This window comes from Rhineura floridana, chromosome 9 (assembly GCF_030035675.1).
Source record: "Rhineura floridana isolate rRhiFlo1 chromosome 9, rRhiFlo1.hap2, whole genome shotgun sequence".
NCBI classification, from domain to species: domain Eukaryota; kingdom Metazoa; phylum Chordata; class Lepidosauria; order Squamata; family Rhineuridae; genus Rhineura; species Rhineura floridana.
This window is the reverse complement of record NC_084488.1, coordinates 41492076-41516342: the sequence shown is the minus strand read 5'-3', so window position 1 is coordinate 41516342 and position 24267 is coordinate 41492076. Positions and strand designations below refer to the sequence as shown.

General features: G+C 39.7%; 1 protein-coding gene across 11 annotated transcripts in view; it reads left to right on the top strand.

Annotated features, from left to right (window-relative positions):
* WWC2 (WW and C2 domain containing 2) overlaps nucleotides 1–24267 on the top strand; it is a 216478-nt gene that overhangs the window by 176327 nt on the left and 15884 nt on the right. For all 11 annotated transcript variants that reach the window (XR_009757799.1, XM_061583908.1, XM_061583907.1 and 8 more), the window contains 5 exons: nucleotides 7022–7214; nucleotides 10911–11075; nucleotides 13630–13769; nucleotides 14977–15175; nucleotides 18561–18722. Coding sequence is in view for 10 of the 11 variants with exons in the window: in XM_061583908.1 (XP_061439892.1) it covers nucleotides 7022–7214; nucleotides 10911–11075; nucleotides 13630–13769; nucleotides 14977–15175; nucleotides 18561–18722 (859 nt within the window). In the remaining variant the exon portion in view is untranslated. The remainder of the gene's footprint in view (nucleotides 1–7021; nucleotides 7215–10910; nucleotides 11076–13629; nucleotides 13770–14976; nucleotides 15176–18560; nucleotides 18723–24267) is intronic.

Genomic DNA, 24267 nt, shown 5'->3' with positions numbered 1-24267 from the left:
GAATTAAATGCCCTCCTTTCAAGAGAAGAACAGAAATTCACCAAATAAATTATTTTCTCTTTATATTCATTGAGCATTTGTACTTATAATACACAAACTTTTTTTTAGTCTTTTTAGTCTGTAAAGAGGTGAGCTATAGATCAGATAAATACATACACTTGAAGAAAAGGGAGGAGTGGAAGGGAACCTAACAGATTCAGTGTTAGAGAATGTTTGATTACAGATCAATGTACAGGCAATGAAGCAACATATATCACTCCCATAGAAGTCAGGTGCATGCAGAAAACGTTTTTCACAAGCAGTAGTAGGAAGCAGCATATGATCAGGCATGCAAGTCCTTTTAGGGAAGGTTGGCAGGTCAAGGTCAGAGTCCAATGAATGAATTTCAAGAGTATCAAGAAGGGAGACTGGGGCAAAGCCAGTCTCACCTGGTGTGGGGCCAGAAAGCCAGGCCAGTCATCTTCCACTGATTGTAGCCTCCAGTCATGGATCCTCGGCAGCTGGAGTTCTTCTCCGAGATGTTCTCTTATGATGGTTGCTGATTTATCTGGCACTCTTCCCTTCACAGCAAAGCCCTGCGATGTGACCTCTTATTTTTTCATTTAATTTTCCTCGAAGGATGTATGCTTCTTCTCTTTAGTACAGAAAAATCCATCTTCTTTTACCCAAGCCATAAACAGTGCCCTGCCCCACAGCCAAGTTTACCCCTTTCTCCATTATGGGAGGAGGTTTTTAAGAGTTTTCAAACTATGCCTATACACAACTTTTTTCAAAAGATATAGGTGAACACACGCACAAAAAGTCCCATCAGTTTTATGAGTGTTTAAGTTCCTTTTGCACGTGTCCATTTTAGGTAAGGCAAATAAGTAAAGCCCCATGCATGATATACTTCTCTAACTATCAATATGACAGGCAGGCAGAAAGTCTTCTCCAGACAGCCCTGTATCCAGCCTTCCTTATTAGGAGGGCCAACCACATTTCTAGGTGGGACATTAGGGTGGAAGAGGCTCATAGCACCAGCCAATTCCCCCCTACCCCTGGTGGAGGATGTGAGGGCCAGACCAGGGGAAGGGAAAAGCAGTGATCTTCCCCATCACTCCTCCTCCATCCAGACAGTATGTTAACTTACGTGAATGAACTTTTAATCTGCTGAATTGTCTCACCCTTTTTTGAGAGATCCCCAGGAATGTTGTTGTTATGTGCTTCCAAGTTGACTATGACTTATGACGACCCTATGAATCAGTGACCTCCAAGAGCATCTGTCATGAACCACCCTGTTCAGATCTTGTAAGTTCAAGTCTGTGGCTTCCTTTATGGAATCAATCCATCTCTTGTTTGGCCTTCCTCTTTTTCTACTCCCTTCTGTTTTCCCCAGCATCATTATCTTCTCTAATGATTCATGTCTTCTCATTATGTGTCCAAAATATAACCTCATTTTCATCATTTTAGCTTCTAGTGATAGTTCTGGTTTAATTTGTTCTAACACCCAGTTCTTTGTCTGTTTCACAGTCCATGGTATGTGTAAAGCTCTCCTCCAATACCACATTTCAAATGAGTTGATTTTTCTCATATCCGCCTTTTTCACGGTCCAACTTTCACATCCATACATAGAGATCGGGAATACCGTGGTCTGAATGAGCCTCACTTTAGTGTTCAGTGATACATCTTTGCATTTGAGGACCTTTTCTAGTTCTCTAACAGCTGCCGTCCCCAGTCCTAGCTTTCTTCTGATTTCTTGACTATTGCCTCCATTTTGGTTAATGACTATGCTGAGGTATTCCTTGACAAGTTCAGTGTCCCCATTATCAATTTTGAAGTTACATAAATCTTCTGTTGTCATTACTTCTAGTCTTCTTGACATTCAGTTGTAGTCCTGCTTTTGTGCTTTCCTCTTTAACTTTCATCAGCATTAGTTTCAAATCATTACTGGTTTCTGCTAGTAGTATGGTATTGTCTGCATATCTTAAATTATTGATATTTCTCCCTCCAATTTTCACACCTCCTTCATCTTGGTCCAATCCTGCTTTCCGTATGATATGTTCTGCATATAGATTAAATAAGTAGGGTGATAAAATACACCCCTGTCTCACACCTTTTCCAATGGGGAACCAATTGGTTTCTCCATATTCTGTCCTTACAGTAGCCTCTTGTCCAGAGTATAGGTTGCACATCAGGACAATCAGATGCTGTGGCACCCCCTTCCATAGTTTTTCATGATCTACACAGTCAAAGGCTTTGCTGTAATCTATAAAGCACAGGGTGATTTTCTTCTGAAATTCCTTGGTCCGTTCCATTATCCAACGTATGTTTGCGATATGATCTCTGGTACCTCGTCCTTTTCTAAATCCAGCTTGGATATCTGGCATTTCTCGCTCCATATATGGTAAGAGCCTTTGTTGTAGAATCTTGAGCATCACTTTACTTGCAGGATCCCCTTTCTTTGGAATTGGGATATATATTGAAAGCTTCCAGTCTGTGGGCCATTGTTCAGTTTTCCATATTTCTTGACAGATTTTTGTCAAAATTTGGACAGATTCTGTCTCAGTAGCTTGTAGCAAATCTATTGGTATACCATCTATTTTAAGAACAACTTTCACCTCACATTCTAAAATTTCTGGTTCTTCATCATACGGTTCCTCTGTGAATGAATCTGTCATCGTGGCATCTCTTTTATAGAGTTCTTCAGTGTACTGCTTCCATCTTCCTTTTATTTCATCTTGGTCAGTCGATGTGTTCCCCTGTTGATTATTCAACATCCCTACTCTTGGTTTAAATTTCCCTTTCATTCCTCTAATCTTTTGGAATAGGGGTCTTGTTCTTCCCTTTTTGTTGTCCTCTTCTATTTCTTTACAGTAACTATTGTAATACCTCTCTTTGTCCCTAAGTACTAGGCGCTGTATTGTTGCATTTAGGGTTCTGACTGTGTTTCTATCTCCTTTTGCCTTTTGCCTTCTCTCTTTAACCATTTTAAGGGTTTCTTCAGTCATCCATTGAGGTCTTTCTTTTGAACTAGAGGTATTGTCTTTTTGCATTCTTCTCTGATAATGTCTCTGACTTCATTCCATAGTTCTTCTGGTTCTCTGTCAACTAAGTTGAAAGCCTCAAACCTGTTCCTTATTTGATCTTTATATCCTTCTGGGATGTTATTTAAATTGTATTTGGGCATTATGATTGCTTTGTTCTTCTTCTTTAGCTTTACTCTGATTTTCGATACGACCAGTTCATGATCTGTACCACAGTCTGCTCCTGGTCTTGTTTTCGAAGAAAGTATGGAACTTCTCCATCTTCTGTTTCCAATTATATAATCAATTTGATTCCTATATTGACCATTTGGTGATGTCCATGTGTACAGTCGTCTTTTCACTTGTTCAAAAAATGCGTTCGCAAGAAACAAATCATTGGCTTCACAGAATTCAGGAAGTCTTTCTCCTGCTTCATTTCTGTCTCCTAGGCCCCATTTCCCCACAATTCCTAATTCTTTTCTGTTCCCTACTTTTGCATTCCAATCCCCCATGATTATCAGCACATCTTGTTTTGATGTGTGATCAATTTCTTCCTGTACTTCTGCGTAAAATCTCTCCCATTTTTCTTCTTCCGCGTTTGCCGTTGGAGCATAGACTTGGATGATGGTTATGTCAATAGGTTTCCCGTTTAATCTCATTGATACAGCTCTTTCAGACCTTGCATTGTAGCTCCTAATTGCTCTTGCTACATCACTTCTCACTATTAAAACAACCCCATTTCCTCTTAATTTCTCATTTCCTGCATAAAATATTTTGTAGTTGCCTGATTGAAAATGTCCCATTCCCTTCCATTTTAGTTCACTCACACCAAGTATTATAATGTTGATGTATTCCATTTCTTGCTTGACAGTTTCTAACTTTCCCTGGTTCATGCTTCTCACATTCCACGTTCCTATTGTGTGTGTCGTACAACTCCAGACTCCCCTTTCGCATCTGTGCGCATCAGCATCTGGGCTTCCTTTCAGCTTTGACACAGCTGCATCATTAGTCACAGCGCTACTCGTACTTGTCCTTTGTTCTTCCCCAGTAGGTCGGTGAGTGCCTGAAAAAGATTCCACCTGAAAAAGAAACTTGTCCATACTACAAATTTAGAGAAGGGCAGAGAGAAAATAAAGGGTGTGTTTAACTCCTCCTTGAAAGTCCTTCCTTCTAGTCTTGCTCCTGGCCTTTAGATTTTCCTTCCTTTTGGACAATCAAGGGAAAACTTTTTAACTATCTGCTGTGTAAAGGATGAACTAAGCAACTAATTGTGGAAAGCAACTGGGTTTTTTTTACTGGTTGCTGGGTTGATTTTTTTCCCATCGAAAAATCCTGAAAAAGCCTCAGGCTGAGCTGCACATATTGGAAAAATCAGAAATTAGGCCTGAGTTGCAGCCTAGGTGGTCAGCCAGCTAGCTACCTGTATGGTACGCAGCAATATTTCTATGCTTCTAGGGCTGTTTTCATCCTTTGCCATCACCATTTAGCAATAAGCACCCAATCCTGATGTACTCATTATAATAACTGCAGAATAAACAAACTCTTCTTACTGTAGGCAAAAGATATGCTTCTTTATTGCTGGCTGGGTAGAGAACACAACTGAATCTGAAAAGCAAAGTCCACAGGGTGGAGTCTAACTCTAGCCCATAATACAAAGTTCTAATATTTAACTCTTCAAGGGTTATGTTATACAGGCTGTTTTTTTCAGGAACACTTCAGTAATTATAGGGTGATTGTGATCATGAAAAATCCACCCTCAGCCAGGGCAAGTCTTGAGTGAGCAAATAGTTGGGGGCTCTTCCAGACTAGGCTTTTGTTGTGCACTCATCTTGCCTTATTCACTGAATTTTTCAGAGGGCTTTATTCTTAAATTGCTCCTGTTCTTAAAACAAGCTGTCATTCTTTAAATGGAGGTTGTCATTGTCTGTCATGTCACAAATTAAATAGAAGACAATTTTCCCCAAAAATCTGGGGGGGGGGAGAACAGCTTGCAGATGGTGCCCCCATTTGCCCCCTGATACAGACCTGTCTTCAGAAGGAGCTGACCTTAAACTGAGCATACTTTCGAGTTGTCTCTGATTTATATGCTAGCTGGAGACCATTTTAAACGTTCATTGTATGTGTGTGATGTATTTGTATTTCAAAGTTGAAGCAGTTTCACTTCTCACTTGATAAGCAGAGCAGTGCCTTTTTACAGGAGCATGAAATGCCTCTTTTACTGGGAGCACTTTTTTCAGTCAAGGTGGTTTAATTTGTGGGCGTATTTACATACTTACATACTTACGGTCCATACAAGTATGGCATGGGAGTGCTCCCATAAGACTTAGAAAAAACAACAAGGACACAAAAACAGAGAGAGAGTGCTGAGGGACCTTTATTCTCTGGCATGGTGTTTGTGTGAGTTTTAAGACATGCAGTGAGGTACAAGAAGCACTCCAGTGTTGCTGAACTGTAATGTGGGATGAAGCAATATTACAAGCATTTCTTTAGGGTGCAGCATGATTGTGACAAATCAACAAAAGTAGCTACTTGGGGAAAATAACATTAGCTATCTTCTGTACAGTAGATATGAACAGGACTGATCACTGTCTAAACTGTACACATATAAAGACTGGTTGACATGATTATATGAGTTGGAAAAATCTGGGGGAATGTACTGGATTTGATTTTATTTAAACCCATCTCTGTGCCACTTTTCATTTAAAAGTAAATCCCAAGACAGTTTACCACAATAAATTACTAATTACAATAGTAATAAAATATAACAAAACTTCACAACTACAGTACCAGAGTTGTTAACAGGTGGCATCAGCTATTGGGAAATGCTTGTGCAAAAAGATATGTTTTTAGTTACACATAAGAGAAGTAAGGTGTCTGCTGGAAAGGTAGCAGTTGTAAAGAATTTTTTACAGCATGAACACTAGAGTTATTCCAGAGGCATACAATATATTTTTCATCAAAAAGCCATACGAAAAGAAAGTGGCCTTTGAAATTGATCACTAGGGTACAGGATTGAGTGCAGAAACGTTAGTGGTAATAGGATAGCTGTACATGAAGGATACAGGAATCACTGGTGGTTATTTGAGGCAATTGGAAACAGTTACTGTGGTTGTGGAAATTCCTGTTGACTGCTAGGATTGTATTCACTTGCAGCTGGATTTACTCTGATATTTTCCCATCTGTCCCTGGAAATGGTCAAAAGGGAGAAATGTGTGGAGAGAGAAATGGCAATTTGCATGTGTGAACCAGCCCAGTTAGCAGCTCTTGATGGCTCTAATATCTCTCTCTCTCTCATTTCCATCCTTTGCAAGCCACCATCATTCTATATTTTTTATTTGTATCAATATTCTGTTTACAAGTTTGGTTTGTCTGTTTAATGCATTTCATCATCTTTGTTTTTAAACTCTCCAATTCTTCTGCTTTCCTAGCCCTTTTTACATCTTCAAAATGTCCACTTTATCACAATCAGAGTAGTATTTAGAATCCTAACATATCCTATTCTATTCCACTAGGATAACAAACTCCACTTTCCATGAAATGTGGTTAGCAGCAGATTTTTTTAAAGTAGTAGTAATAATAATAGTAACAACATTACATTGGCACTTTTCATTATGTTCTCAAGTAATGCAAATACTTTAAAGTGAGAGGAAAGGCTGGAGATTGCAGGTGGGAGTTAAATTCATGAACTGTTCTTTACCTCCTTCCCCCCTCCTCTGAGTTTGATCATTCCCATTTCCTTGCCCCACCTGTGTTCTCTCTCTCTCTCTCTCTCTCTCTCTCTCTCTCTTTTGTTTGTACTAGTCTTTCTATGGCCAGGTTTGGTGACACACCTTCACTATTAACAGCTGTAATACAGTTAGCATTGAAGTCTCAGCAGATGAACATGACAAGTATGCAGAAAAAGGAATAAGCCATTTCTTTTAAATTTATATTGCTGTACTGTGCAACGTGCATGGGGACTTCAGGATGCATGTTTGAATAATCTTTTAAATGTTTTTTTCCTTCTTTCCACCTCCTAGGTATTTTAGAGTTGCAGTTCTGCCATCCTCAGCTGACATCAGCTGTCTATTCCGCACGAAAGTCCATTCTGCTGCTGAAACTCTTTTTTTTAGTGAGATGTTTAGAGTTGCCATTTCCCAGGCATCTTTGCATCAGAAGACTTTGAGAGTGGATGTCTGCTCTGTCAGTAAAAGTCGTCGGGAAGAATGCCTTGTAAGTATTCTTTATTATTGGCTTTGTTTGATGTTATTTTGTTTTTTCTCATGCTGACGGATAGGAGGCTTCTGAAGCATGCATTAGCAACCTCCACAGGACTTAATATATTCATCTCTGATATTGGACAATTGTGGAATTTATACTCCCTTTTGATCACAGAATTACAGAGGTAGACAATTTGTTCAGCACTGAGGGCTTCATTCAAAATGCATCGTAAGCCTGAGGGCTGTAACTGATATGCATATTTAGATGCATGTAATAAGATGCATAATTTGCATACCATTTTAATTGATGTGGTGAATGACAAGTCACAATGTATGCTTCACATGTTTGTAACAAAATAATGCGCTCCAAGTCTGGCAGGCTGTGGTTCAGCTCCTCAACACAGCATTTTACATTTTGGCTTAGAAACTGAAAACAATAAGAAATTTAGACTTACTTTTGATTCTGGTTTATTTGCATGTATTCATCATAATACCTTGCATCTCTCCAACTGTGATGACTAGCAGATATGCACGCCAACTGGAGTGCCCAGTTTGATTACTCCTAAGATATTATATAACCATCCTTTTGGCCCTAAAAGAAAGTGTATACCTTTAGGGTGTATGGTTTGTACTTTTTTTGTTATTTTGACTTCCTGTCACATACATGAGGGGAAATTATGTAAGATTAGAACTGAACCTATTGAATATTTAAATGACAAAGGGTTGATGCAGTTGTGGTGCTTACAGGAAGCAAACTTTTGATTCCTCTCCCCATTAATTGATTTGTGCAGGTGAAATCACTGAAAAGTCTGTCATGTTCATAATGTCTAATAAGCAACTTTTTTCACTCCATGACAGACACAATTTTTTATGGTTCTCAAAAGCGTCATTGAGATGAGTAAGGAACGCATGAGAGAGGCTCTTAAATATAAAGTTTGTGCTAATGAAATTTTCTGGGTTGTCTTATGTTGATATCTGACAATATTGACACACAACAAATATCAATATAGAAATGATGTGCAACCTAGAAAACTGCTCAGCTAGTAGGTTTTTTCCATTCACCACTGTGATGCAACTGTTGCTATATACCAAGTCTTTCCATTGAGGCTAGTGTTACCTGCCCTGAGAAATGCTTTTTCCAAGGTGTCAGGCAGAATTTTCCATGCCAGGGGATTGAGCCTGGGACCTCATGCATGCAAAGCAAGTGTTCTGCCACTGAGCTCTGGCTCCTCCCCTACATCAGTGGCAAAGGTACATCAAGCAAAATGGTCAAATTTCCCCTGTATGATAGTGTCCTGGTTAGAAGTTGATTGCTTTGTTTTCCTTTGTATTTCTCATGCTATCATTGCCTTGGTAGCTATCCAGTAGATTATAATATAATGGAAGCATATTGATTAATAACCATGGACACTGCCGGAGTGTAAAATGATGGTGCCTGAGGCATGTTGTATAATAGGGCTCTTCAAGTCTCCACATATGAGCCTGAATTTTCTTTTCTTGCATATAAAACCACTTTCTTTCCTCATGAAGATGATGGACTGAGGCCAGCTTTATTTTGCCCTAGGCATCAGCTTAGTGCTCTCTCTTGCATGGATCTTTATACTTGATTAGATTTACAGAATATCAACTACTATTTTTTCTCTCCTTGTAGGTGTGCATTATATGTCTGATCCTTAATGTTTCCAGATTATCTAATTATCTAATCTGGGGCTTTTTAGTTTAGAGAAACGGCGAGTTAGAGGTGACATGATAGAAGTGTATGAAATTATGCATGACATGGAGAAAGTGGATAGAGAAAAAATGGTTTTTCTCCCTCTCTGATAACACTAGACATGCAATGAAGCTGAATGTTGAAAGATTCACGACAGACAAAAGAAAGTACTTCTTCACACAGCGCATGGTTAAACTATGGAATTTGTTTCCGCAAGAGGCAGTGATGGCCACCAACTTGGATAGCTTTAAATGAGGATTAGACATATTCATGGAGGATAAGGCTGTCAGTGGCTACCAGCCATGAAGGCTATGCTCTGCCTCCACAGTCGGAGGCAATATGCTTCCAAATACCAGTTGCTAGAAACCACAGGAGGTAAGAGTGCTTCCCATGGGCATCTGGTTTGCCACTGTGAGAATAGAATGCTGGACTAAATGGGCCACTGGCCAGATCCAGCTAGCTCTTCTTATATTCGTATATATGTACTTATTTAAAGACATATGCACCCCTTTAAATCATGTTGTCCTGTACTCTAGAGGAAAAAACAGCAGCAAAAGACTGGCTGTTACCAACCAGTTAAATTAGAATAATTGGATTGTAAATATCTTCTTTTCTCAGCCACCTTTCCTTCTGCCACTCCTACCTTTTAAGCCATGCCACTTCTTTGTCCGCTCTACCCTCCAAGCCAAGTGGCTGTTGCTCTTTAAATCTCTCAAGGTCTTCCCTGAACCAGCATTCCTTTACCTTTTCTGTGCTCCAGATAAACCCAAACCACATCTACACTATTTCTTTGTCTAGCTCTGTACCACCCCCTTGACTTTGTATTGAGTTCATTGTAATACTCATTGTGTCTATTCATTGTACTGAGTCAAGTTCATATGCTTACCAGGCTAGTGATCTCTTTGTGGGGGCATCTTTCTTCACTAGGCAAATAATGTGAAGAAATGCCACACAGAGGCTCTACATGTATAAGTCCAATTTTATGCGATGGGCCACTCGGCCCTTTTGAGAGGTGAAAGAATCATGCAGCATGGCAGAGCGTATGGCCACACATCTGCTTTTCCACCACATGAAGAGGTTTACTGGTCTAGTAAGCATACAAGATTGGCCTTTGTGTGTTTGTTTTACTTCAGTTTGAATAATAGTTCTGAGTATACCTTCTATGAGGTATAATGAGGACACTGAACTTGTCAAGGATTATCAATACCTCAGCACAGTCATTAACCAAAATGGAGACAATAGTCAAGAAATCAGAAGAAGGCTAGGACTATGGAGGGCAGAATGAGAGAACTAGAAAAGGTCTTCAAATGCAAAGATGTATCACTGAACACTAAAGTCAGGATCATTCAGACCATGGTATTCCCGATCTCTATGTATGGATGTGAAAGCTGGACAATGAAAAAAGCGGATGAGAGAAAAATCAACTCATTTGAAATGTGGTATTGGAGAAGAGCTTTGCAGATACCATGAACTGCGAAAAAGACAAAGAATTGGGTGTTAGAACAAATTAAACCAGAACTATCACTAGAAGCTAAAATGATGAAACTGAGGTTATCATACTTTGGAGACATAATGAGAAGTCATGATTCACTAGAAAAGACAATAATGCTGGGAAAAACAGCAGGGAGTAGAAAAAGAGGAAGGCCAAACAAGAGATGGATTGATTCCATAAAGGAAGCCGCAGACCTGAACTTACAAGATCTGTACAGGGTGGTTCATGACAGATGCTCTTGGAAGTCACTGATTCATAGGATCACCATAAGTCGTAATTAACTTGAAGTCTCATAACAACAACATCATACCTTCTATAATTTAAAACAAAAAGTGTACATGTGTAGTGGGTGCATTTTACACCTCAAGAGGTAAAAGGCATTTGAGGACCCAATGTTAAAACCACCCTGACATGTTTACATTGTTTCATCAGTTTTGTTTTGTTGTTACATTAAATGTCATCTGTTAACATGACCAAATAGGTTATCCTTTCACTTTTCTGTATAGGCTGGAACTCAGATAAGCCTGGCAGACCTGTCCTTTTCAAGTGAAACTTCTACTGTGTGGTATAATTTGCTAGCCTACAAGCAGGTTCCTGGGAAAAAGAATAAGGTGCAAAAGGAGGATCCTGTATTTGTACCAAACAGTGAGTCATCTGACTCCTTGGACCTGGTGAGTATGTGAAGACCATACTAGACAAATAGTAGAGGCACCAGTGAAGCAACTGTACTATCTAATTATTTGCTCCCTCCTGCTGCTTTTGCTAGCTGACTGCCATATGGCCTGAGTGCAGGTGTGTCATTTGACTTCTAAGGACCAAATCTACATCGTAAGGAGAAAATACCTGTACACTGCATGTTACCACATTAAAAATTCCCTGTGCATAAAGGCAAACTAGCTCATCATGGAGAAAACTAGGTTACAGCCATTCTTTCTAAGGTGCTTGCTTTCCACTGGCAATAATGTTGTTGTTACCTGAAGGAATGTTCATTTGAGCAGTCACCACACACATACACATATCCTGTCTGTATTTGGGCACCTATTCCCAGCTACAAAAAACACAATAACAGATGATACTATTACGTTTATCTCTTCTTCTATGCAGGGCAGGGAACAAGACCATGCCCTGCCTACTTGCATATGTGTCGCCTCCGACATCCATCTCATTCTTAAAGGTATATGCACATAAAATCTGGTCACGTAGGCCCAATCACATGGCTGATCTTCATATTTAACTGGAATGTCAGCTAAAAGATCTGGGCCTTTCTGCATTAGACTTAATGAATGTGTGCCTTTTATTAATTATACAGTCACAAGAGTGGCTGTATACTATAGGCAGCGTGGATTTTTCACATTCCGCAGTGTTAAATTGAAAATACCCCCATGCCATTCTGATGCTTCCCATAAGCTCATTTCAAAACAAAACCTTACAAAACTTATAGTCCTAAACTCAGAAACGCTTGCTTAACAACACTCTCAATTTTCATGGCGATACACAAAACAGTCAGAGAAAATAGAGAGTACAAAGTCTAAAAAGAGCAGGGAAAAACCCCAGAGCCCTTTTGGACTTTTTTCTGTCAGAGTTCTCATAATCTGTTGAAATTCATTAAAAATCAGCCATGTTCATAGAGTACCTTGCCCCATATTCTGACCTTCATCTTCTGCAGTGTAAAAGTTTAAAAAATGCCTGGCTGATTTTTAATTAATTTAAGAAATTTTGGCTTGAACCTGATTGTAACATTGGGCATGCTCAGTAAGAACCAACTGTCAGTGTTCTAAATGCCAGACTCACAGCTGCTGGGCTTGGCTAATCAGGGGGCCACACCCACTCCAGACTGATTTCAGTGAGACAGTCATGGCTTCCTTCAAAGAATCCTGGGAAGTGTAGTTTGTGAAGGGTGCTGAGAGGAGACTCCTATTCCACTGACAGAGCTCCAGTGGTTCAGAGGCACATGTTGCCAAATTCTTCCAAGCTACACAGCAAGTGGATTGGACTGTGAAAGACCAACCCAAATGGTGTTTGCATTTTGACAAATTTGTAGGGCAGTCCAATATCTCAGAGAGGAGGTCAGGTCTCCTGCTCCCCTGGTGCATTCACTATAGCTGCCCAATTTCCCTGCTTTTTAAAGTTGATAGAAATATCTGTGGGCTATAGGTACGTTCTTAAACCGCAAGGTTTTTTGCCTATCAGTGAATATTATACCCATGCGTAAATGTCCAAAAGTGTTGAAGGTAGACCATGCTTGCTAGTTAAGTGGGAAGGGAATGAGCATTCTTCTTCCCTACCACATGTCAGGTAGTAGAGCCAGAAAAGTTATAATCTAATCTGGCCAGTTGTCATTTAAGAATGGCAAATACTTATGTAAAGTATTGTTTTTGCCAGCAATACTTGAATGGCAACTTGTGTGCGTGTGTTGCCAGCATCAGGGACGGGGTTCAGTAGCTGCTTCCTATTCATCTGAATTCTACAGTCCGAGTTTCAGTACCAATCTGCCATTTTTTTGCTCCCAATTGTTTGTGCAATTGCCGATTCACTTTTTTTCAGTGAAAAAAATAACATAATTGCTAACGAAAGTGCTAATGAAAATGCTTATGCTGTAGACACTTTTTCCACTGAGTTAAGAAAGCATCAGCTTAGAAGAAAGCTGATTACAAAAACAATAACATAAAATTTGGAGCAAATTTTTTTTAAAGTAGTGCCAATGACAGCTGTGACCTGTTGCAAGAAATCAATGCCAGTCCAAAAACAATGCAGATTGTCAGATTATGTCAAAATCTAGTAATAAATCCGATATAGCGAATATTCTTCCCCATCGCTAGCCAACATACAGTGTATCTGGTATTTTACAACAAAGTATCACAATAGTTTTTGAAAAGTTTATTTTTATTTCAATTGGCCTAGCCTTTGGTATGGGATATGATTTTCACAAGGGACATGTGAATTCTGAACTAATGTAGTCACATGAGCAATTGAATGTTTGAATCAACCCTTAGTGTTTCATGATGCTATCCTGATTATATTAATGTGCTCCTGCAGTTGTTTTCATGTTCGGTACATTTAATCTACATCTTGTCTGAAAGGTGGATTCCAGTACGGTGTAATTGACAATGCCTAGCAAAACAACAAGGCACTGTCTATGTTCACAACTATTAATAGGGCAGGTTTTATAAGTAGCATCACTCTGTATATTATAATATGTAGATCTCCTTCCAATCTCTCTGTTAGGATGCTGTATCAGCATTACTGGAAAGGACATCAGCAGAGCTGCAAGCAGTAGAACAAGAGTTGGCTGAGGAGGAAGAGGAAGAAGAGGAAGAAGAAAAAGAAAAGGATGTGCAGGAGTCACAGCATGCTAAAGAAGACTGGTGAATTGAACTTATTTTTATTACTATTATTTATATAGCAACATAAACTATAAAACAAAGCCAACCATTAAAAGAAAAGAGACAAGCTATTGTTATTTTATTTTATTTTTTAAGTGGAAATAGCCATTTGTGTGTTAGGGAGAATTATGAATTATACCTCCGCTGCACACACAAGCCCCCTTCAGTCATTAGTCTCCACATGATTAAGATTGCATGGACGCCTGCACCCCCTGGACCCATCCCCACCATTACCCCTGCTAGCTCGGGAACCACATTGTCCACACATTGAAGGTATATAAGTTTCAGGGAAGCCTGCTGAACATGCATAGGCTCTCTCTATGAGCTTGGGGGTGGACAGTGGTACAGTCAGCTGGCATGATCCTTTTCTCTTTCTCCATAGTAGCATGAAGACTAATGACTGAAGGAGTTACACACACACACACACACACGACTAATGACGAACCTAAGAGCCTGTTGGATCAAAACATAATTCCATCTAGTCCACCATCCTGTTTCCTTTGGTGGTCAACCAGATGCCTCTGAGATGCCCATAAGCATGTTATGAAGGCAATAATTCTTCCCTACTCTTTTATGCTATTTAGTGGCATATTCTTTCTAAAGATGTATGTCTTTTCTTTGGATCCAGCCTAGCATTATCCACAATAAATACAGAGTCTGAGTAATTAATCTTTCAGTAGAGATGTTATTGAATATTAATTGCCTTGTGTTTAGATCTCACGTAAAATCAATTTTAATGCAGGTAGAGTGGATTCCCCTTCCCCCAATTCATTGGGAGTGAGGAGTTCATATAAACTTGATATCTGTAGAGAACATGAAATGGATTAGCCTACATTTACTAGTTCTATATTTGCTAGTTAATAATTTTGAGAGGAAAGCATAGCATATTCCATCTCTCCAGCAGAACCATTTGTGGATGTGAAATGTACTGTGCTTTTATCAGAATGTTTAAGGGAACCAGTTTGTAACAGACCTTTCTGTTTTCATTGGAACAAATGACTAATATAATGCATTCACATGTCAGATCATGCAAGTATTGTAGTAAAGTCCTAATCTACTTCTGGCCAAGATAATGTGTTGATAATAATGCATCTTTTGTGTAGGGCTCAGATCCCAGGCATGCCAGTATTTTAATCTTTGCAGGCATTGTCAGTTTCAAGGGTAAACTTGGGTTACTTTATTCTCACAGTCTAGGAATACTGGCAGAGGCATCCAGTGAGATTGTGACAGAAGATGCGTACAATGTTAAAGGGGCAGAGGAAAGCGGATATGCAGATCATAACAGATTCTGTCCTAATTTGGTAGAGGAAGATGAAATCAAGAATGGGAAAGACAGAAAATGTTCAGATGCGTGTCACAATGAGCAAACAGCAGTACCACCCATACTGGTAAATATTTTAGATTACATTTCCCTAAAGCACCTTGAAGAAAGCTCTGCCATCTTGTGGCTGTGCTTGGTCCAGCAAGATGGTGTGTTTAAGTTTACAGACATGGATGCTTGTCAATAAGGAATTTGTTTACCATTTTCAGCATTATATTAAATCTATGAAGGCCTGGTTCACATGCAACATTAAGCCATAATTAAAAATAAACTATAGTTTAATATGAGCTAACAGCATGCTGATCCACACAGCTTTGCTCCTCCCCTTCTGCTGCTGCTGCACCACTGAGAAGGAAGCACAGCCCAAACCCATGATTTGTTTATTTACAAACAACGATCAGAAGCCAAAATTTGTCCTTGGTCTGCTGCTCATGGTTTGCTTGGGATGTCCAGATTTGGATGCCACAGCAACCCAGACTCTAGCTTGATTCAGGGCAATGCAGTATGAGTGGGAGAGGTGCAAAGCGAGCATTGTAATAGCTACATGCACCAGCATGCTGTTTGTTCACATTAAACTGTACTTTATTTTTAACTATGGCTTAATGTTACGTACGAACTGGGTCAAAGTCAGCTCAGCATTTAAATTCTTCATTGATTTCTGACAGGTTCTTTTCCCCCTGGCAAAGTGATCCTTTTTGTTTTGATATAGAGTAAAGGGAAAAAGTAGAAAATTTAGTCTTCAAGAAAACCATTCAGCTTGCTAGTTAACATTTAATGTTTATTTGGTAGATTACTCATGTTTAATAATGAATGTATTAAATATTTAATAGGCTGTTTTAATGTTTATGCTATACTTGCATACACGGATGGTTTAATATTTTTGGTTTTGCATTTGTTATGAAGTTTTAATAATCAGGGCTGAGCTCTTCAGAGCAATTTCAGGAAATTTGTATGTGTGTGTGTGTAGGTTGCAAGGGTTAGTCAAAGAATTGGTAAAATTAAATGATTAAAAATATTTTGATCAACTTAAAAGGGTGTCCCCTAGTTAATCGGACACCACATATTCTGTTCTGTGAACAGAAGGGCCCCTTCCACAGAAGTCAAACAGATCAAGCGAAGACCCCCACTCTACGAACTGGATGCTCCTGTGGGCAGAAGGAGCTGAGGCCATTTTCACCAATTCAGCTTTCCCGTACAGTTCTGAATGGTCCTCCAACCCTCTGGAGCAGATTTTCAGGGAGATGTGGGGCTGCAGGTAAAAGGAGATCACCAAAAATTGTCTATGTCTCTTCCATCAGTTTATGGAGTTCCACTCTGTGAAACTCTGGATCCAACTCACTATAAACAATTATTTTAATGCCAGATCATTTCAAAAAATTATGGGTGGCAGGCACCATCTTCAAATAGGTGCTCCTCTTCCTTTTGTTTAAAGAAATTATTCTTCTAAAATAGTGTCAGGTGAAACATGTGTGTGCATCATCAAAATTACCTTGCAAGTATTGTATTTTCATATTCATATGTGTGAATGCAACTAGTTCACGGCCTGTCAGTATTACAGACCATGGGTGGTGTCACACTTCCTGAGTAGTTCTGCACATCTCCACTCTGCCTGTCCTGATGAAATTGGCTGAACTGGTCTGATCCGATAGGAAGCCTGTTATTTGTTCAAGTGAGTCCATGTTGGATATGTGTGTGTGTGCCTCACATGAGTAGATGAGCAAAACTGTAATTATGGGGTTAATCCAGCCAGGGTGAGCACCAAGGACGTTGGCAGGCAGCTGTGCCCAGCGAGGCCATCCTTATCTACAAAAGGCTGGAGAGACACCGAAAGAGGCTCTGTGGGGGGAGAAGTTCTTGTACGAATGTTTTGTAGCTGTGAAGAGAAAAGTCTTGTGAGCTCTGTGTTTTTGCTGTCCCTAATGTCCATAGTAAAGGACTCTTATTCAAGTTATCTGCTTGTGCTTGGATCTCTTACTCCTCTCGCTGCTCACCTGTAAAGAGCCGGACACGCAATTCCTACACACACTAACAGTCCATTGGGTTTCTAGTGCTAGGGTTGCAAGGCCCTCTATGATATCTGATGGTGTGATCCAGATTTATGCATGTGTGCTGTTGACTTGAGGGCCTTTCGGCCATAAGGCAGGGTATAAATAAACTATGATAATGATAATGATAATGATAATAATAATAATTAATAACTTCCCTATCTTTCAGCTTAATTAGTGTAGAGACTGCCAGAATTGCTATGTTCTTTATATAAAGGGTCAGGTGGCCTTCAATCAAAGCCTTGGTGTTTATAAATCTACACAGACAGATATTTTAGAAGTAGAAGACTCAAAGAACCAGAGTTTTATTTAGAAAGTTGCATCTCTGTATTGAGGGCTAGCAAATGCAAATGTGGTATTTCTCTGAGTTCTTCATATACACATCTTTATTGTTAAAATTACAAAGAATCATTCCCAAACACGTATGAAGTGTATGCACAAGCCCAAATAACTCCAAGAACAAGGCTTACCAAGTACAAATAAGGAAGCATGTTTTTAAGGCAGGAAGTCTAAACAATGCTGTTATGTGTTCCAGTGTGGACTAAAGCATCTAACGTATTAACTAGGAGATTCTGACTTGTGTTGCAGAAATTGCTTTGGAAACATGCAAGTATCTGAAACTCATCCTTTCAGTGCTTTGATTAAGCACCTTCTTGCTCTGATCTTGAAACTGCAGCCTGGTTTCTACAAATGGCCCAGCCTACTGTCCTTTCCCCTCCTTTTCTTTTTATTATTTAATTTCCTTATAAGCATTTTAAGTACAAGGAGACTATTTCTTCTTAACATTACAGCTCCATTGGAAAAAGTAAGAGAAACAGAGGATCATGATAAAGCCCCTTGGTATATAGACTCTCTAGCAGTGTCTTGGAAACTGTTCAAACAACCTTCCCCCTTGTCACTTACAGCCTGGGTTTGCTATATTTTATTGTTCTATAAAATAATATAAACTTAGAAGACTCTTCCACAGCTTAGTAGTGCACAGCTGTGAATTTGGAAGCATAATCCACAAAAGTGGCCAGTTCTGATTCTGTCAGTTCTTCTAATACTTAGAATCTAAGTAAAGTGGGATAGTTGTTTAAAAGAGGAAGTATGTGTTTTCTCCAATCGTTGTTTCACCATCTCTAGACAGGACAATGGCATTGCTATAGTTAGCAAATAGGAGGCCTCACTAAAACCAGACAATGGGACTTTATTTACTTAAAATTTGCTCCAGCTTTCAGCATCCTTTAGGGTTTTTGGATTCATTATTAAAACAGTGACATCTGTCTACTTTTACTGACTGGTGCATTTGAATTCTTTGTCCTTGGTTTGATCTTAACTAATTTGTGCCAAAACAAGATGAAAAGCAAGCTTGGTGAAGAGGTTTTGGTTTTAAAGATTTTTTAAAATGCACAATATCCTCAACAGGTTGATAAGGAAACTAACACAGAAGACAGGCATGAGAGTGTGGCTGTACGACCCAAGGACAGAGCCAGCCTCAAGTCTCAACAACATCCCTTTGTCAGGAACAGCATGATAGTGCGCTCACAAACTTTCTCTCCAGGGGAACGGAACCAATACATCTGTAGGGTAAGACAAATAATATTCTTCATGACCCCCTATTAACTAAAAGTCTCATTCTTTGGCAGTGGTGCATTACTGGAAGAGAGCCATATACTGAGTACCCATTATCCATCTATCAGCTGCTAAGCTATAAGAAACTGTCACTTTTATCTGTGCCACACCTGTGGTAACTCTCTCAATCTTTTAACAAAATATTATTTGGACATCAAAATTTACTACTTGCGTTGAGCTAGGGTGATGCTTGTTGCTGCTGAAATTCCCCCTCCTCTCACACAGACATCTTACTGTATAAACAAAACTGCTGTTTCAAATATCATATACACACTTACATGGGAGTAATTCTGAAGTCAAAAAGACTTACTTCTGACTAGGCATGCATAGGATTGCATTGTAATTCACTAAACCGGTGGTGGAACCTTTTTCAATCTCAGGTCTGCTTTCCCACATGGGCAACCTTCTGGTGGCTGCATGCCAGTGGTGGGTGGTGCAGAGTTTTTTTTTAAAAAGTGTCAAGTGATGCACATTGGGGCAAAAAAATCTAACTTCACATGTAGGCTAGTAGAGTCTGAACTGGTGGTCACAGATCAGGAAAGAGCTCTTGGGGCTGTGGTGGATAGTTCAATGAAAATGTCAACCAAGTGTTCGGTACCTATGGAAAAAAGTGAATTCTGTGCTAGGCATCATTAAGAAAATGGAAATGGACTGACTTCAAGTTGATTCCGACTTATGGCGACCCTATGAATAGGGTTTTCATGGTAAGCGGTATTCAGAGGTGGTTTACCATTGCCTTCCTCTGAGGCTGAGAGGCCCAAGGTCACCCAGTGAGCTTCATGGCTCTGTGGGGATTTGAACCTTGGTCTCCCAGGTCGTAGTCCAACATCTTAACCACTCCACCACACTGGATTGAAAATATAACTGCCAATATCACAATGCTGTTATACAAATCTTTGGTGCCACTACATTTGGAATACTGTGTACTGTTCTGGTTTCTGCGCCTCCAAAAAGGATAGTATAGAATGGAGAGAGGGGCAGAAAAGAGCAACCAAAATTATAATGAGGCTCGCCTATGATGAAAGGTTTCAACACTTGGGCTTTTTAGTTGAGGGAGGGAAAGCAAGTAGAGAGACAGAATGATCAGACTAAATACTAACTTTTGTTTTGTAATTATTTTTACTTACCTTTGTTGTAATTCTGGGGAGTTCTTTTGTGTGTGTGTCTGTAGCCTTGTCTGTTAATAAAAATTAAAAAGGCGAGTAAAGGAGGGCATGATGGAGGTTTATAAAATTATGCATGGTGTGGGGAAAGTAGATAGGGAGATGTTTTTCACCTCTCAATACTAGAATCTGGAGCTATCCAAAATTAAGCTGAATGTTGGGAGATTCAGAGCAGACAAAAGGAAGTACTTCTTCACAAAGCACAGTTAAACTAAGGAATTTGCTACCACAAGGCGTAGTAATGACCACCAGCATGCATGACAATGTTATTGCTGTTGTTGTTGTTATTGTTAAACTTGTATCCTGCCCGCCCTCCCAGAAGGAGCCCAGGACAGCAAAGAAAGGACAAAACACTAAAAACATTTTGAAAATAAAACATCTTTAAAACATACATTAAAAAATCTTTTAAAAATCTTAAAAAACATTTTTCAAAACAGACACAAACTGGGATAAGAATTCTACTTAAAAGCCTTGTTGAAAGACTTGAGAAGGAGTTAGACAAATTGATGGAGGATAAGGCTATCAAAATATACTTGTCATGATGGTTATGAAATTCCTCCAGTATCAGAGGCAGTATGTCTGTGAATGCTAGTTACTGGAGATCATGATTGAGAGTTATTGTGCTCATGTCCTGCTTAAGGACTTAGAATCATAGAATAGTAGAGTTGGAAGGGTCCTATAAGGCCATCAAGTCCATCCCCCTGCTCAACGCAGGAATCCAAATCAAATTATTCCCAACAGATGGCTGTCCAACTGCCTCTTGAATGCCTCCAGTGTCGGAGAGCCCACTATGTCTCTAGGTAATAGGTTCCATTGTCATATGGCTCTAACAGTTAGGAAGTTTTTCCTGATGTTCAGTCGAAAACTGGCTTCCTGCAACTTGAGCCCATTATTCTGTTATTATTCCATACTTCTCATGGGTATGTAGTTAGCTACTGTGAAAACAGCATACTGGACTGGACAAGAGGCATTAAAACAGTTTAAGGACACATCCCAGTCAGGCAAAAGCATTTGAGGAGGGCCCAGTGAAGGTGTGGGATGGGGATGGGGCACAGCCTGCGAAGAGACCCAGTGGCTGGATAGAGATGTCTAGAGGACCTCATTTGCCTCCCAGACCTGTGGTTCTCCACACCTGCCATCAGATAAACTTGCCCTTTTTCTGTGGAAACCTCTGCTAGTGCAATTGTTTCTGTGCAGCATATTGCTTCTGTGAGATTTCAAGAGTATATAATTTTGAAATTAATATATGCAGTGTGGAAATGGCACTTACTCTGAGGGTGCTGTTTCAGAAGTACCTTTCTGAAAGGAGCTGCAGCAAAGCAGTTTCCATGGAGCTCCTCTAGTTCCAACAAGGCAATAGTTTACAAGAGATGTGTAAGTTAGAAGGGCTTTCAAGCAAACTGCTCATATGAAAAAAGTAGAGTTACACAAGAGGATTACCAACTGTCAGACTGCATGTATGAATAATCCATCTGACTACCAGTATTTTGAAAATCACTTCTTATCCTGGTCTGTAGTTGTAGAGGATTGAACAATTTCTGTTTGAAATGCTAAATATCTGAAATCTGAATGCTAAATAAATCCTGGTTTTCAGACTTCATATGATACCATTTTTGTCGCTATTCTTTAAAACTAGTTGAACTAGGTTTTCAGTTGGGGTGTATAGAAACATATACTGGGATTAATAAAACAAGAACACTACAGTTGAGGTGCTAGTAGTTCTCCATCACGAATATGATAATAATAATAATAATAATAATTTAATTTATGTGTCGCCTATCTGGCCAATGGCCACTCTAGGCGACGTACAAATCAGTTGCAGTAAATGCAGCACAATAAAATACACATAAAATACAATATAACAAGGAAACTATAAATAGGAATGATAACAGTTCAGAGTAATAGGCAATTAGTCCTGAAAATTAACCCTCCCCGGAAGTCCCGAAGGCCTGTCTGAAAAGCCAGGTCTTCAAGGCTTTGCGGAATACATTCAGGGAAGGGGCATGCCGAAGATCGTACGGGAGGGAGTTCCAGAGAGTGGGGGCCGCCACTGAAAATGCCCTCTCTCTAGTCCCCACCAACCTAGCTGTTTTAGTTGGTGGGACTGAGAGAAGGCCCTGAGTGGCTGATCTTGTCGGGCGGCATAATTGGTGACGCTGGAGGCGCTCCATCAGGTAAACTGGTCCGAAACCGTGTAGGGATTTAAAGGTTAGTACCAACACCTTGAATTGAGCCCGGAAAATAACTGGAAGCCAGTGTAGATCGAATAACACTGGAGTGATGTGTTCCCGGTGGCGACAATTTGTAAGTAGTCGAGCCGCAGCATTTTGTATAAGTTGTAATTTCCGGACCGTTTTCAAGGGTAACCCCACGTAGAGCGCATTGCAGTAGTCTAAACGAGAGGTGACCAGGGCATGTACTACCAGTGGGAGCTGATGAGCAGGGAGGTAGGGTTGCAGCCTACGAATGAGGTGTAATTGATACCAGGCTGCCGGGCTCACTGCCGAAATCTGAGCCTCCATGGACAGCCTGGAATCAAGAACAACCCCAAGGCTGTGGACCTGGTCCTTTAGGGGCAATCTTACCCCACTGAACATCAGGTCAGCATCTCCCAACCAATGTTTTCAAAACAGGAGTGATCATTGTGCCACAGCATCATTCAACTGACTTGTGATTTTTTTGTGTATGTGTGCTGTCCATTGTCCTCTCTGTGATGACTGAGAAGCTGGGCTGGCATTTCTCCAATACAACTCTAGAGGATTGAGACCTCCTTCATCTCAAATCCAAACAAGGGAATTGGAGGATGGTGGCAAATAATGGTTAAAGATATTTATTATTTATTTATTTTATTTATTTAAAATATATCTATCCCACCCTTCTACCCTATAATAGGGCACTCAGGGCGGCTTACAATAAAATCAGACATGTACATAATCAAAAATGTATACAATAAAGATCACAAAAACATTAAAATAAATTGAAATACATAAAATGCAATTAAAATACATAAACTAATATATATATAGGGAGTCATACTGAAGGGACTACAGAGGTAAAAATTAACATAGAAGGCATAAAGTCAGTATCAGGCTCTACCCTCAGTCCCTCCCAAAGGCTCTCTGGAACAAGATCTTTTTCAGAAGTCTCCAGAAAGTCATCAGGGAGGGAGCAGAGCAGGCTTCTTAGGATAGGGTATTCCAAAGCTTGGGGGCCACAGCTGAAAAGGCTCTCTCCCATGTGCCTGTCAGTCTAACATCTTTCATTCCAGGCACGCAGAGGAGACTAGAGGCGGATGATCTTAAATCCTGGGCAGGTACATATGGGCATAAGTGGTCCCTCAGGTACATTGGTTCAAGGCCCTTTAGGGCTTAAAGGTCAGAACCGGCACTTTGAATTGGGCCCGGAAACAAATTGGGAGCCAGAGGAGTCAATATAGTGGCAAATAGTGGTTAAATATATTGCCAGTGCTCTACCTAACAAGCCTAGTGGGTGCAAACACTTTCACATAAGAAAAGGTGAATCCTGGGGCCAGACCAACTGGAGGCACAACCTGGATGAGCAAGAGGTAGCAGAAAGCCTGTATAACTCTATATTGCTTTGTCACAAAGGGACACTAAGCATGCAGAAAAACTATAAATTGGATACATAATGAGAAGACATGATTTACTAGAAAAGACAATAATGCTGGGAAAACCAGAAGGGAGTAGAAAAAGAGGAAGACCAAACAAGAGTTGCCCTCCTTTGGAGGTTACTCCCTCTCTAATCAAACATATCCTTTAGGACTTTGGGGTCTAGTTCAAACACCTTCTCTACTCAAGCTGTTATTTTACCGAACTGGGAAATGAGGTTGATCTAGCATGATTAATTCTTAACAAATCTATGTTGGCTGCTACTAACTGCACCATTTACCATTAGATAATTGCAGATTGTTCTAATATTCTTTTTATTATCTATCTTTCTAAAACAAAAAGTCTGCAATATAATGGGAAGCTGAGCTTGTGATTACATTTGTACCTCTCCAAGTGCAAAAGTGACATTTAAGCACTAATGTATGGCATTATCATCCATGATCACTTAACAGCTTACTTCCCATGGTAGAAAAACTAATGCTTCTTTGTGGGGAGAGAAACCTAGATCACAGAGCTATTTTTCAAATGCTATGTACACCAGCGTATTTTAAGGCTCAAAGCTTGTTAATTATTGAAAATTCTATGGTATAATTCTTGTAAATAATGATGCTTAATATGCCTTCTCAAAGAGCTTAAAAGTATATCTTTTATGTAGTTTCTTTTAATTTAAAGTTTAATATGACATTTTTTGTTAATACAATATAAAAC